General features: G+C 41.4%; 1 protein-coding gene across 19 annotated transcripts in view; it reads left to right on the forward strand.

The window, feature by feature from the left end:
* Positions 1-15,836, forward strand: part of SDK1 (sidekick cell adhesion molecule 1) — a 656,852-nt gene that overhangs the window by 482,467 nt on the left and 158,549 nt on the right. For 18 of the 19 annotated variants that reach the window (XM_039493139.1, XM_039493140.1, XM_039493143.1 and 15 more), the window contains 2 exons: positions 794-970; positions 10,886-11,022. In XM_039493139.1, coding sequence (XP_039349073.1) covers positions 794-970; positions 10,886-11,022 — 314 coding nt within the window. Of the gene's footprint in view, positions 1-793; positions 971-10,885; positions 11,023-15,714; positions 15,734-15,836 lie in introns of those variants that run through there. The other variant, XM_039493157.1, reaches the window with a different exon arrangement.

Genomic DNA, 15,836 nt, shown 5'->3' on the forward strand with positions numbered 1-15,836 from the left:
TCAAGGTGGTTCTATTTTACACTGATACTGGGCTGCATTTTTGGTCCCCTTTGGTTACAACAATAGGGGGAATGGTCTGCACCAAATATCAGCTGCATCAAGAGTGTGTAAAGGAGAGCTTTAATTAACCTTTGCACATGTACCACCTGCTGACTTTCACTTCGTGCATTCTGGCCACACCCCAGGACCTGGCCCATAAACACATATAGTATAAAAATCAGAGTTAGGTAAATACTTGTGGAAATTTTTTGCAGTATTTGCTTAAATTGAAAGAATGAATTCACTTTGGTCATAACTTCCTTGCACCGCTTTTGTATTCACTTTTTGCAAATATTTTTGTTACTGAGTATTTTTTTATGGAATGGGTTAGTGTTTGATATCACAGAGATAATGAAATGAGCCAGATGAAGATTCAATCACACTGCTTTTACCTAATAATGTGTATTAAGTTACTTGCAGTACAGTACTTCATAAAGGCTTTACCAGCCCCTGTTAAAGATGGCCTACAAAATTCACTCATAATTTTGCCACTCATGAGTAAGGTACTCATTCCATAGATATATATTCCATCATCTATACATTGTTTGTTTGTGTGTATCTAATTTTCTTTCTGGTCACTAGTGTAAGATCGAGGTCGGAAAAGTTTAAAGGTCCTGAAAATATTTGTAGTGGTCTATCAGTTTAGTGTCAGTTTTACTGTAGAATTTTAACAGCTGGTATCACCTTGTTGTACAAATCTTTCTGAGCTTTCTTAGTTGTATTTGTTAACATTTTGAAACATTGTGACATCCAGGTATGTTTGGAAGAAGGATGGCATTGTAATAAACCCATCTAGCAGTTCCAGAGTTACAGTAGAGAAAGGTGGTACCCTCCTTATTAGCCAGACCTGGTCAGGTGACATCGGAGACTACACCTGTGAGGTTATTTCTTTCGGAGGAAATGATTCGAGAAAGGCTCGACTAGAAGTGATGTAAGTATTCCAGCTGTCTGGCTTTTGATGGCACATTGTATTTGGTTTTTAATTCTCTTGAGCATTTTTGTACTGTTTCTTTCTATTACTTTTTAAAGAAAAAGTTAAGCCAGTAGTTCTTGCTAATGACACTGCCTTAAGAGATCCTCAGTTTTGTGTTTGCATGGACTTCCAAATGGCAGAAGCCAGTTAGCCCTCCTGGGAGACTGAGAGCCAACATGTATAGACATGTGTGCATGTTGTAGATGTTTTGAGAAATAGCAATAATAATAGCTCAGCTCCAGGGACTCGCGGTTATAAAAATGCATCTCCCAGTTTTTTTTGCTTTCCTCACAATTCAACAGATTTCAGAACTGTTGGTCTCTGAGGCATTTTTTATTCTTCCTGCTTGCTTTGCATTTCTAAATTTTCAAGTAAAGTTTCCTCAACCAAATGCATTTCTCTGCTCTTAATGATAGTTTTTAAAGACCTTTAAAGTGCAGTATTCTGCAAAAGGACTGTTTAAAAAAAAAGGCATTGTAGGATTCTGTATTTTCTGTCTCTATCCCTTTAGATCAAATATGATCAGTTTACAAGTAAGATATCTTTTTCTGTCTGCCAGCCCAGCATATTCAGGCTATGGTCTGAAAATCAAACTGTTTTCTGGCTTGTGCATCTTCAGCAATAATAGATGAATATTTCTGCAGGCCAAATTCTGCCTTCAGTTTTACCAGTGGACCACATTTTGCTTTCACTTACTCTTGATTTAGATCAGTGTAACTTCACTGAAGTCAGTGTAGTACAGAGAGCAGAATTTAGCTCATTATCTTAATTTAGGACAGAATTTGGCCCTGACATTGGTATTTAATTAACAATACTGATGATGATGTGTGAGCCGGAATAGAATGTCCTTCATTCACCCTTAGCTGTGTTGACTCTGTCTAACAGGAGTAAAATGCAATAGAATTGTATTGGTATCACGCAAGTCATAAGCTATGACACTGATGTATGTATGGAGCATATCTGTTGAGTAGGAAGGTAATGTTTTTATATAGTCATTCTTCTGAGTTAAACTGCACTTTAGTGTAACTAAAGTAGCATCTGTTTCTTCTGGTCACTCCTGATCATCTCTTAGAGAAGATTCTTATGGTTCCTTTTACCGCCTGGCAGTGTAATGTGCTCCCCCCTGAGATTTGCTACATGGAGCTCAGTTTTATATAGCATTACGCACAGTGCCAAGGCTAGATCAGATGCCCATTTTGAGAGAGCCGTCATACTTTCTCTTGTTAAATAAGCATTCTTCCGCTCTCCTCCTGGAGTACATTTCTGCTGCTGGGTAGTCTCCAAGAGTGGGAATTTTTGAGGAGCATTCCAAATATTACCTCCACTCAACCGTCTTCACTTTCCATTTATCCAGACTTCTCTGGAGCCTTTGTGGGCTTTGGCAATATGTGTAGTATTTTTTTGGAAGGTGGACAGGCATGAGGGAGGAAAGCTGCCACATCTTTATAACCAAGGCTTTGAAGCCGAGCTACCAATCTGTGTTGATGTGTGTCACACTCCTGTGTCTTAAGTAATCTGAATAGTTCTCAAGTCTGTTCAGCAAAAGGCAGCCTTTTATGTTGTGTTCTGGAGCAGATGCACCAACAGATACATTCATCGCCAGAGGATGGTAGGTGGTGTTAATGTCCCTGCTCACCTCTGGGGGTTAACTTTTATCAATAGGGAACAGTGTTACACCCTATAGAACTCCTGCCAGTGGAAGTTACCTGAAAGGGGCACATCTCTCAAGTGTCCTGGGCCTGTCCCTCCCTGCAACCCTGCCCACTTTCTACTCTGCTGGCTAGTTTTGGGTCCCCCTGTAGAGTGGAGACCGTTGGCACTCTGTCCTCACTCCTTGAGGATATTCTGCTACTGATAGCCTATACCTTGTCATCTGCCACATGAATCCAGGGAATGGATCAGACCCAGTCTGTTTAGAGAATTCCGGTAACTGGCAAGTTACTCAGTTATACTTTTGAATTGTAATATTTTGATCTCACTGAGATAAAGTACTGCAAGAACATGAAGGAATGCTGTTTTTTGACAACTTGCATTAACATTATTTGGCTCAGTAGCACAAATCCACAAAAAATAGAGACATATATAATACAATAGAAGTGAAACTGAGAAGAAAATACTTGGGAAGGAAATTCTTGAAGTAAAATTTAAATTAAAAACCAGCTGCTGTATGCATGACAAATCTATGCAATTCCCTATTCCACAAATAACTGTTTTGTGAAAAATATTAACAAACATTGGATGTACATTCTCATCTGTGAGCATTCACATCAATGGCTTTGACCAAATGCTCAAAAAGAGGCTCTCAATCAGTGACAGACGTGAGTATTATATCTTAGTTAACTTTGCAATCTGCCAGAGGAGTTGCCGCCTTCCTCCACCCTGGATACCTGTATCTTCCCTCTACCTCTGGGCAATTAGAGGGATATTTTTTAAGTGTCAGGCTCCCAACACAGGCTCTCAGGGCCAAGGGACAGAACAGGGGCAAACCTGAGCCTTAGGAGTAGCTGAGGAATTCATAGTCAGGGCCAGACTGGGGTTGATATCAAGAGTCCAGGTCAGGTTTCGGGATCCGAGACAGGAGGTGAAGTCCAAAGCAAGCCAAAGTCAAGCCCAGAATCCAAGACCAAGAAGCAGGAAAAGTCATCATGGCTGCAGAAGATCTGTGGTGTTGCCTGGACACTTCCTGGAACATTCTATATAGTGCAGGGAGATAATCAGGCACCATGGGGCTGCTGTAGGTCAAGCCGTTAAGGTGGAACTTTCCATCATCTGTGTCAACTGTGGGTCATGGAAAGTGGAGCACAAGGTGATTATAGCTGATGTGGGTGGCAACCTGGAGTTGCCAGTTCCCTGGTAGCTCTACAAGCCTGGGTTCTCGACCCATGGGGCCCTACATTAAGGTGTAAGGAACACAAATGCACTGAATGCCCATTGAAAGTCAATCAGTTCAAAGCCCATATTTGCCACAGACTTTGCGTGACCCTGGGCCGTTTAATGTTTGTTTGACTCAGTTTTCCCGTCTGTAAAAGGGGAATGTTACATAACCCTTGTAGACCTCCCTCTGAATGCTCACCAGGTTGCTGTGTTTGGCCTCCACCTCAAAGGACTCCCCTGTGCTTTAGGCTTCCCTTGATCTGAGTAGGCTGCAGCCCTATTTCTTTCTTTGGTGTCCTTGGCACATTTCCTAGGCACAGGAGCTCTGTCCATTACCCCTTACAGAAATGGGACCATGAGGCCTAGCTGCTCTATGCACCAGGACCAAGTCTAACCTCCCATATTTCCTAATAGTATAAGCACATCCTCTCCCAGAATTCCACCCTTATGGGCACTCTGGAGTTACAGTTCACCTCTTCAAGGACACATGGTGGGTTCAGCACATAACATACAGACTTTGCAAAGATTTCTAAACACAATTACTCTTTGCTTTAGCTAGCACAAGAAATATATAGTTCTAGACAAAACAATAAAACACATGCTTCCCTGCTTCAGCTCTCTGACTACTGTTTTGCATTCTCCGAGCATAGACCAAAAATCATCTAAGATTCACCCCACTTTCTGCACGTCTTCTCCTCCTAATCATGAAGTGTGTGTCTCTCTCCTGTCAGAATGTTTCCTTCTCCTCACTTCCAAAATGGCTAGTGAGAGATTTTGCCTTTTATAACCTCCCATCCCCTTTGTCAGATGACCCTCTGCTCAGCCTTATCAGATGATCAGAGTACCTCGTCAGGTGATCCGTTGCTTAGTAACCTCTCCCCTGGAATTCAGACCGGAAAACTGGTGTGCCCTGGGTAGCAGCCAACTCTTTGTCCAACGGTGTGCCATTTGAATGAATGATTGTCAAAGTTAAATGTCCTTCTGTTATTAGCCTTGTGCCAGGTGCATGAATTTCTCCTTTTGCAAATTTTGGATTTTAGCTCAATATGGAGACAAAAGATAGCAGACAAGACAACCAAGTTCCACATTCAGAGTGGATTTTGAAGTCTGGTACAGATATACAGAAAATCCCCAATATCAACCACAATTCATAAGCTGCACGTTGACAGATTCCCTGAATCATCACAAGGAATGAAAAAGCTTCCTTCTCTATCCCTTTGTCAGTCTTGTCTATTTAGAACATAAGCTCTTTTAGACAGGAGCTATGTGGATATGTGGTACCTAGCATAATTGGTCCCCTACTGTGATACAAATAATAGATAACATTAATTAGTGCAAACAGTCTGATTTGACTCTGGCCAAACTTGTAATTTCTCAATACAGCCATGATATAGGCTTTCAAGAAGGCACACTCACCTGACTGTCTGTTCTCTGTAGGGAGTACACTAATCATTCCTGTGTTGGGAGTTTGGTTAGACAAATGGGAAAGCTCTGAACAGAAGACAGGCTCTTAATTTAATATGTTAGAAACATTTATGACAATGCCATCAAGGCAGTGTGTTTTGTTAGATTTCCTACCTTGACTTCCTAGCAAGTTGTTGGATCCATCAGCTGAGCTCCAGATTTAACTGGTGTATGGTGGATCTGACTTAGGAAATCATTCATGAGTTAGGAGCAAAGCTTTTTTATAAATTGACAAGAAGGCTTGTTTAATTTCAGTCAATCTCTCTAATTACCTGCTCTTGGGCCATTCTTCTTAGAAATCTCTCCAGCAACATGTCTGGTTTAGTTCCCATAGCAAGTAGTTTTCTTCTAACTAATTTTATAAGACACAATGTGTGTTTGCTGTGTAAAATTTTTCAGTTGCCCTCTGGCAGTTATGAGCTGACTCAAAATATTACAGTATTTGTTTCTAACATGTATCATCTGCAACTCTCTAACATTCTCTAGCCCTGTCACCATGACTGCACATTCATTCTTGTTTACATAGCCCCTATTTTAATTGCTTTGTCAGAGTCCCATCAGATGACCTCAGTGGCTCTCTCATTAACCTCAGACATGACAGTACAAGGCAGATACAAAACTATATCACCATAGAAAGTCGTCTTGTGGAAGTTATGGAGAAAAGTGACCACACCTGACTCCTTAGCATGAGAGGTGCATGATCTGAGCTCATGATATTTCTTATATGAGATCTTCATATATTTCTATTTGTAGCTTAGGAGAGTGAGAAAAAAATCAGTTCTTGAATTAGGCTGATAACAACTGTCCTAGGAATGTTCCATGCCCCGCACATCATTATCCCAAGTCTCGCTCTCTTCCTTGGTTTGTTAGAGGCAGAATAGTCTTGGTGGAAGTTCCTCTCAATCTAAAACACAGTTAAAATTATCATGCATGGACATGACTTTCAGTATGTTTAAGCAGCAAGGGAAAGCAATTTCTTAGAAAAGAAAAAAGCAGCACTCTCTTTGGGGGCATGAATATTCATGACAGTGATGGGGGATTCATTTATCATTGCCTTGCACGCTCTCCTCCTCCTTTGCCACCATCTCTTATGTACAAAGTGTAAGTGTTTTATAAAGTGGGGAATTAAGATTTGTTAATCGCCACTTTTGTGCATTTGAGAGAGAGCAATACACTTCCCCACTCCAATTTCTTTTTAATTTTAAATGTTCATTTCTGGTCAGGTGTGTTTCTTACACACGCTCTGTATCCGCCTCCAGGGGCTTAAATCTGTGCACACCATCTGTTGCTAGACAAGGTAGGCCCTTAAGATTAAAGGAAATTATACTAGTGGTGCTAGGTGTATTGCATGAAAGTTATAGTTCATGGTGTTAGTGCTCTCTGGGAACAGAGCACACCTCCCATTTCCTTCATGCTGCTAACTAATTGTCCTGCATTTTAGCATTAGGTGTGAATCTGACAGAATAATCAACTAAACCAAATCCTAAGCAAAAACATGTTTAAACTCAGTTTATGCTTAAAAAGAACATTAGCTCACGTATCACTACTCCAACAAGTCTCTTGACTGCTTCCTTAATGGGTCTCTAGACAAGCTTGACAGTCTCCTTTTCAACTGTCAGAAAGCGATTTTAGGTCCCTGGACAAGTTTCAGCACAGAACTGAGAGTGAAAAAGGATATGTCCATTTTCCTCTGTAAAATCATTCAGTACATACCCTAAAGAAAAATGCTATCCTGCAAACTCTTCCCCAATAATATAGCTTCTTATATCCCCAAATGAACTTAAATGCACCTCTCTACATTTACAAGAAAAGAGGATTAACCAATCAATATAAATACTGGCAACATCCTTAATATGTTCAAATAATTGTTTATGAAGTGCTTAATAGGGTGGAAATTGTTGCAACCCCACCCCCACACTCCATAGCCACTGCTCCTATGCAATGCCCTGTGCTAGTGTCTTCTTCTGGAAGAGGCTGTGGCTGCAGCACATCTCAGCCCCATTCCCCACAGGGCCTTGTGATAGATAGAGGAGGTCTGTGACATCAGTGAGTAGCTACGCAACCAGCCACTTCACTCTCCTCCCTTCAGCAGGTTCCTTTGCCAGCTTAATTGCAAATGTGCTTTCTGAACCAAGGTGCACAGGTTGATCTGGGGTTAGGATGAAATACAGCACAGGACCCTTAATGTGGTTTAATGTTTAATTCAAAAATAAATAACTCACCTTCTTCCTCCCACAAGAAATCTGAAATTCAGAGCATGGTTTGCACTGCTCTGATTTAAAGATACGGTCTGCATTGGAATCATTTGTATGTTTAGATGCGCCGGCGAAGGAGTTCGTTGTGCTTTTTAGAGAGCGGTAAATATCCAGCAGCTTAATGAATTAAGAAAATAAATGAGTACATTTGCTAATTCAAGAATGTCAAGTACAATTATGGCTTTTTGCTCTGACCGGCATGGGTCAGCAATAATGGATGTTGAGGAAGAATTTAGAGTCATCTCTGAGGAGGAGGAGGAGAGGTAGATCAAATGGGTGATAATCAGCACTCCCTCTTCTTCTGCTTTCCCTGACTGGGAGATCTTAGCCCTTAGGGACTGAGATAGCAAGAAACAGAACTCAGGTTTATAAAATACAAAACAGGGATAGCCATTATATGTGTTGTAGATCAGCATTCAATGAATGCAGCAGAATTTGGTTTCCGCACCTCATTGTACAGCCTCCATCACTTTCAGCCAGTGAATCCAAATGAAGTATTTGTCATGGCACATGTATTTTTAGGAATTGCACTTTTTAATTGAGGTTGTGGGGGTTTTTTATAATGGTTTCATTTCGCATTTCCATGGAGTTTCTGCAGGCATTTTCACTACATTTTCTGCTTGGATGCTTCCAAAAATTCCTTTTATATGAGGGAAAGATTCTACCAATGACAGTTAAAAGCTTTCATCCACTGCTAATCAAGCTGTTTTGTAGCCTAAAAATACGTATGCTAATTCTGATTACTAACTCTGTTTGGATAGTGTCAATGAGTATGAAAAATTCCATGTTAAATAATGTCTCCCATGTGTTTTGCTTTTTATATGTTTTACTTCTGTGCATTGCTAGGATAGCCTTGGGATTTTTAACACAAGAAAAAGAAAAAAAATGTATTAGCCAAGTTGTCTCGATTTAAAAAAAAAAAAAAAAAAAAGTTTGAATTTGGCTTTTTCCACAGTAAGTCGCAGTTCCATTCATTGTTGCACTGTCAGCCATAGGAATCTCAGCATAAATTACATTTTAGAAGCAGGACAAAACTGAATAATTTAGAGATCTATTTTATTTATTTGTTTTCTCGTGGCTACTGGTACGTATACAGCTATCAAACTGCACGGTCTCGGTGGGATTAGATTCATTAGGAACTGGGGAAACTTTTGGGAAAGGGAGAGCTATATAGGATGGATGAGCTCCACCTAAACCAAAATGGAACCAGATTGCTGGCACTTAAAATTAAAAAGGTCATAGGGCAGTTTTTAAACTAAGGGCTGGGGAAAAGCCAACAGGTGCGGAGGAGCACAGGGTTCGGACACAGACATCCCTTAGTGGAGATTCACTATGTCCTAGTAAGGAGGAGAGGATGGAAGATGATAAAATACAGGTAGGATCTGATGAGAAACAGTTAACTGAAAAAAATCCCATTCAATTACATCATATAATGGCAGACAGCTAAAAGAGACAAGTTTTTGAAGTGCTTATATATCAGTGCTAGAAGTCTAAATAATAAGATGCTTGTACTAGAGAACCAAAGAAGTGCCACCATGGCTAAACAACAAAGTAAAAGGAGCAGTGAGAGGCAAAAAGGCATCCTTTTAAAAGTGGAAGTTAAATCCTAGTGAGGAAAATAGAAAGGAGCATAAACTCTGGCAAATGAAGTGTAAAAATATAGTTAGGAAGGCCAAAAAAGAATTTGAGGAACAGCTAGCCAAAGACTCCATTTTTATTTATTTATTTATTGGCTATTAATTTTTGAGTACATCAGAAGCAGGAAGCCTGCTAAACAACCAGTGGGGCCACTGGATGATCGAGATCAGGACTGGCTTTAGCAAGTGCGGGGCCTGATTCGAATACCCGGCAGCGGTCCGGGTCTTCGGTGGCACTTTGGCGGTGGGTCCTTCACTCGCTTCTGGTCTTCCGCAGCACTGAAGGACCCGATGCCAAAAAGCCACCGAAGACCCGGAGCGAGTAAAGGACTCACCCCCGAAGTGCCGCCAAAGACCCAGACTGCCGCCGGGTGAGTAAAAATTAAAAAGTTAGGCACTCTTCTTTAGAGTGCGGGGCTCTCTTAGGCGCGGGGCCCGATTCGGGGGAATTGGCCTAAAGCCGCACTGATTTAGATGCTAAAGGAGCACTCAAGGACAATAAGGTCATTGTGGAGAAACTAAATGAATTCTTTGCATCGGTCTTCACGGCTGAGGATGTGACGGAGATTCCCAAACCTGAGCCATTCTTTTTAGGTGACAAATCTGAGGAACTGTCCCAGATTAAGGTGTCATTAGAGGAGGTTTTGGAACAAATTGATAAACTAAGCAGTAATAAATCAGCAGGACCAGATGGTATTCACCCAAGAGTTCTGAAGGAACTCAAATGTGAAATTGCAGAACTATTAACTGTAGTCTGTAACCTATCATTTAAATCAGCTTCTGTGCCAAATGACTGGAGGATAGCTAATGTGACGCCAATTTTTAAAAAGGGCTCCAAAGGTGATCCCAGCAATTACAGGCCAGTAAGCCTGATTTCAGTACCTGGCAAACTGGTTCAAATTATAGTAAAGAACGAAATTGTCAGACAGATAGATGAACATAATTTGTTGGGGAAGAGTAAACATGTTTTTTGTAAAGGGAAAGCTTGCCTCACCAATCTACTAGAATTCTTTGAGGGGGGTCAACAAACATGTGGACTAGGGGGATCCAAGGATATAGTGTATTTAGATTTTCAGAAAGTCTTTGACAAAGGTCTCTCGCCAAAGGCTCTTAAACAAAGTAAGCTGTCATGGGATAAGAGGGAAGGTTCTCTCATGGATCAATAGCTGGTTAAAAGATAGGAAACAAAGGGTAGGAATAAATGGTCAGTTTTCAGAATGGAGAGAGGTAGATAGTGGTGTCCCCCAGGGGTCTGTACTGGGAGTAGTCCTATTCAATATATTCATAAACGATCTGGAAAAAGGGGTAAACAGTGAGGTGGCAAAATTTGCAGATGATACAAAACTACTCAAGATAGGATGAGCAGGGATGGTGTCCCTAACCTCTGTTTGCCAGAAGCTGGGGATGGATCACTTGATGATTACAAGTTCTGTTCATTCCCTCTGGGGCACCTGGCATTGGCCACAGTTGGAAGACAGAATACTGGGCTAGATGTACCTTTGGTCTGACCCAGTATGGGTGTTCTTATGTACAAGTCTGATGTTATATGAATGTCTAACCTTCTACAAGCATTAGGCCAAATGAAGTGTAGATTGATTTTTCCGTGGGAGTTATCCCTTCATTTTTTCTTTTCTTTTAAATAGAGAGCTGCCTCACTCCCCTCAGAATCTTCTGGCCATCCTGAATTCTTCATACAGCCACAGCGTGATGCTTTCCTGGGTGCGTCCCTTTGATGGAAACAGCCCTGTTCTCTACTATATAGTAGAGTTGTCTGAGAACAGTAAGTGGAGTCAATACATTGCAACCTCTTGTGTTTCTTAACTATTCAACCTTTGTTTCGGGCTTAGCTTTTACCAGAGCTAGTGATAAAATATTAGTGCTATTTGCATATTCAGAGAGAAGTATGGTTTCTGCACAGGACTGGGAACAAGAACTCCTGAGTTTTAATTAGATCGGGGTAGGCAACCTATGGCATGCATGCCGAAGGCGGCACGCGAGCTGATTTTCAGTGGCAATCTTACTGCCTCAGTCCTGGCCACCGGTCCAGGGGGCTCTGCATTTTAATTTAATTTTAAATGAAGCTTCTTAAACATTTTAAAAACCTTATTTACTTTACATACGATAGTTTAGTTATATATTATAGACTTATAGAAAGAGACCTTCTAAACCTTAAATTAGAGTCACGCGAAACCTTAAATTAGAGTGAATAAATGAAGACTCGGCACAGCACTTCTGAAAGGTTGCCAACCCTTGATCTAGATTAACATCACCTCCGAAAGGTTATGAAGAAAAACAGGTGATTAAAGTAATCAGCAAACCCGGACTCCGTCCCCAGATCTGCTAGTGAATTGCTGTATGATCTCAAGCAAGTCACTTAACCTTTCTACGCCTCAGTTCCCCATCTGTAAAATGGGGATAGCAATACTTTTTCTCTCACCCTCTGTCTGTTTTGTCTGTGTATTGGAAAAGGGATTCTCTCTTGCTTGGTGTTCATATGGCTTCTAACACAGTGGGCCCCAATCTCAGATGGAGCCTCTAGACACCATGGCAATGTTAATAATTATTGTAATGGCTTACCAAAGATGCTGGAAATGGAGGTAATGATGCACTCTGCCTTCAAGACACCCATCCTTTATGCACATACATTTTCATATGTTAACTCCTGCTTTCCCTCTTCTGCTATTTTAACACCTTTCCTCTAAGTTGGCAATTGAGACTAGTGCCTAAAAGGATACCTAGCTTCATAGGTTGCAAAGGTGACCATTCTGAACTGTCACTCTTCACAATTCCCTTTTCCTGCCAGGCTGCCACTTCATGGCACTTTGTTTGCAGTGTTATCCAGGGACATAGCTAATTCCTCTTTAGAATTTGGCTCAGGGGTGAGGTGCACAAAGGGCAGTTATTTTGCTCCTCTTTCCCATTTTGGGGATCAGTTACCTTAGCGAGATTTCTTGTCTCTACTACCCTGAGAATTGGAACGGCAGGCCCAAAAAATGGATTTCCCATGGCAAAGCGAAAAGTGCTGCTTTTCTACCATCCGAAAGTTAGCTACTGCAAATCTAAAGGTAAATTGTGATGATTTCAGATCATCTAGTGAATAGCAACTTGTTTTGCTACATGGAGAACCTGGGGTTGGGATCACTCTTAAGACTCACTTTCTAGGCTGGGGTGTATGGCTCTTCAGACTTAAGGTTTCAGAATTGATGATTTTGACATCAACCAGGCAGAGTGCAATTATCCAATCCTAGCACAGCTTTGAAGTGCTACTCATAGCTATTGTCATGGAAGCAACTCTTGAGAAGATTCTTAATGGCTGATTCCCAGTCTATTTAGAATCAGGGCCGCCCAGAGGGGGGGGCAAGAGGGGCAGGTATGACTGGTCAACCGGAACCGCTGACGACGGCACCGCCGCGCCATGCCCTGCCCTCGCTCCTCCTCCGCCAGGCCCGCCGCCGGGAGGCGCGCGCCAGGAGGGGGGGGCCGCCCGCCCGCCGCTGCGCGCGGGGGCGGCTGAGCCCCCCCCCCCGCCCCGCCGCCGCCGCCGCCCCCCCCCCCTCCCCCTCCCTGGGCTGCGCTGCTTTAGAATGGAGCCTCTTAGAACACTCTGGAACAATGTGTGGGTGCAATGTGATGCCTGCTAATTAGGTGGTCAGCCTCCTTCACCAGCTGAAGTTTCATAGTGGCCTTCAGGTGTAGCCTTTCAGTATTCCACTCTGGTGGTCTGAAAGGCACCATCAGCTAGAAAACACAATAATTCAGCTTATAAAATATGTAAGGCATTCAGCAAAGGTCTGAGAGAGTTCTGCAGAAGTCATGTGACTAATATCTCAGCACTCCACAGGATCCTCTGAACTCTTACACACAGTGAGATAGCTCCAATAATTTTTATCTGAAGGCATTTTAATCTACCACTGAGTGAATCTCATCACAAATCATAGATATGTGCTTGAGTAAGATGGATAACTGAAAAAAATCCTCAAACCCCGTGCGTTCTATGAACTGAGTTCCTTCTCTTCAGTGAGCATTCTCTCTCTTCCAGGACCATTCTATACTGTACTTTGAGTTTTCACTGTTTGTTTTATCTACATTGCTTTTATTATTCTCACTTCATAATCACTTGTTTACACAGGGCAAAGGGGACTCTGAGTTCCTGAAAGTCTGTGCCCTTGTTTCAGTCCTCCCCTTTTATGTATTAATACTCATGTGCTATCGATTCCAAAAGGACCATAAGCAATGTCAGCAGTGAGTTTGGTTTGTATCACTGATTTTAATTAGTGCACAGCTTCACTGTCTCCATTTCATTTCTTTTTGTAAATCTCGGAATGTATTGATTGAGAGTTATTTTCATCTGACGTGTATATGGTTTAGCCTTAGTTGGCCCCTACCGATTTCCTACTGGAGGTAACCTTGGCACCGTGTCTCTTCTGTCTTTTTTTCAGCAGTGTTCCCGATCAGTGCTGAGTTGTGATACTATACTGTTGCCATAGCTTTGTCTCATAAGTGTTTGTAAACAAATTCTCTCTTCGTTTTTCACAGAATATTTTCTTTACATTTTTTTTTCCTGCCTGTTCTTTTTGGGCCACAGGTGCCTTTTCATATACAGAAAATATTGGGGATTTTTTGCATATGCTCTCCATGACCTCATTTGCTTGTATCTGTAGCTCTTTTACTATCAGCAGCAGTACAATATGTTAGGTATCCTATTTCCCATTTGTTGTTATATAGATGAAGATTGGTGGGGTTATTACTTTTCAGTTCCCGGTAATGCAAAGAAGTCTTCTTTCTTGATTCTGTGCAATTTAAATACATGGATTTCATTTTGCAGTGTTATAGTTGCCAAATTGGGTCCTGGATTTTGTTGATTTTTCTTTTGACTGTTGTTTGAATACATTTCTAATAGCTTTAACATCCATTGCACATTTTCAAGTACATACAGTGAGCAAATACATACTAAAGGTATCTGTTATAGAAAACTAGCTGGAGAAGGCTCAAAATAACGAGTGAAACTTTAAGGGGACTAATTACTAGCTCCACTGAAGAATGGCGTATTGCTCCACCTGGCATGGATTAAAGCTCTTTTCCATTGGTATCGGTGCAGTAAAAAGATGTAAACAACTGATTTTAATTAAGGGGGGAAATAGCAGCAGCTTGTGTAGATGGGTTGCAGGAAAAGCATCTGATTTCATTCACCTTGTTCACCTAATCTTTAAAACAAAGTGTGTGTACCTTGCAGGATACAGCAGTTTTCAAACTAATTAGTCACAATAGACCACCACCATGGGTGATTTGAGTCATAGGGCCTCAAACATGTTGCATTTGGGGAAAATGTATAGTTTGATTCATAAAAATAGATTTTCTGGGAAATGGTCCTTAAGCATTCAAACTACACGCATACAAGGGTAAGAACCCACATTCACAATAAACATTCCAAACAAGTGATTGTGTGGCTTACTGTGGATTTGTACTGGTATCATTCTGTATGTGTTCATAACACGGTTAGCCACTGCTATGGTGTACCTAGGAATTCTGTGTTGTATATATCTCTGAAGAGATCCATTCACGTTATTGTCAGGGTGTCAATGTTTCTGGAGTTAATCAAAAGTTACTTGTACTTGGTAGCTATCTGAGCAAGTGTCTATGGAGCTTTGTTGGACGCAACTTAGGTGAAAGCCTGTATCTCTTTTACTGTATTCTTGAATATTTGGGCCTTGAGATATAATAGGATAACCCAGAGCTACTTCATAATGAGGTAAGGACCATATTAAATCTCTGCTCCTAAAAAAATATGCACATGCTTAACATTAAGTCTGTGTATAGTTCTACTAACTCAGTAGAATTACTCAAATGATTAAAGATAAGTAGTTGCGTAAGCCTTTGCAGGATCAGGGCTTAAATATATATGTCTTGAAGGCAGGGCTGGCGTTTCCATTAGGTGACCCTAGGCGGTCGCCTAGGGCGCCAGGATTCGGGGGGGGGGGGCGCCCAACTAGAGCTCTCATCCGCTCCTACACCCCAACCCCAATTTTTTGAGGATTCATGGCCCACCATACAATTTCTACTCCCAGATGTGGCCCTCGGGCCAAAAAGTTTTCCCACTCCTGCCTTAGAGGATGGTGATCTCAGACCAAGTGAAATCCCTAAAATTACATTGGAATAATGGACCCTATTGGATTCCTGCAGACTGTTGGAAGCCTTGAACTTGAATATTTCACATTCTCAAATTGTTATGAACACAGATGTATCTGGGGAGACAAGAGAAACTTCAGCACTTTCCAGTAGTGCGGGCTATACGATAGCATCTTGGAAAGGAGAGGCATCGGAAATATATTCCAGAGCTATGGAAATCAGCTTTCTGCTAAGAAAACAATGGTTCTATATCAATAAACAGGAAGGAACAGGACATCCATCTTGAGTTAGGAAGTCTTTCAACTCAGTTGATATCCCCTAAGAACAGCAGGCAGACTTCAAATGTGTAGAAGAAATTCCTCTTGGTGAGTCACTTGTCTTAGGAAGGAATGTCACTGGTGTCAAATAAGAGCCTCCAACACAGAAATTCTTTGACAATCAAAACAGAAGTTCTTTACCATTTGATTT

This window comes from Mauremys reevesii, linkage group 10 (assembly GCF_016161935.1).
Source record: "Mauremys reevesii isolate NIE-2019 linkage group 10, ASM1616193v1, whole genome shotgun sequence".
Classification (NCBI taxonomy): Eukaryota; Metazoa; Chordata; order Testudines; family Geoemydidae; genus Mauremys; species Mauremys reevesii.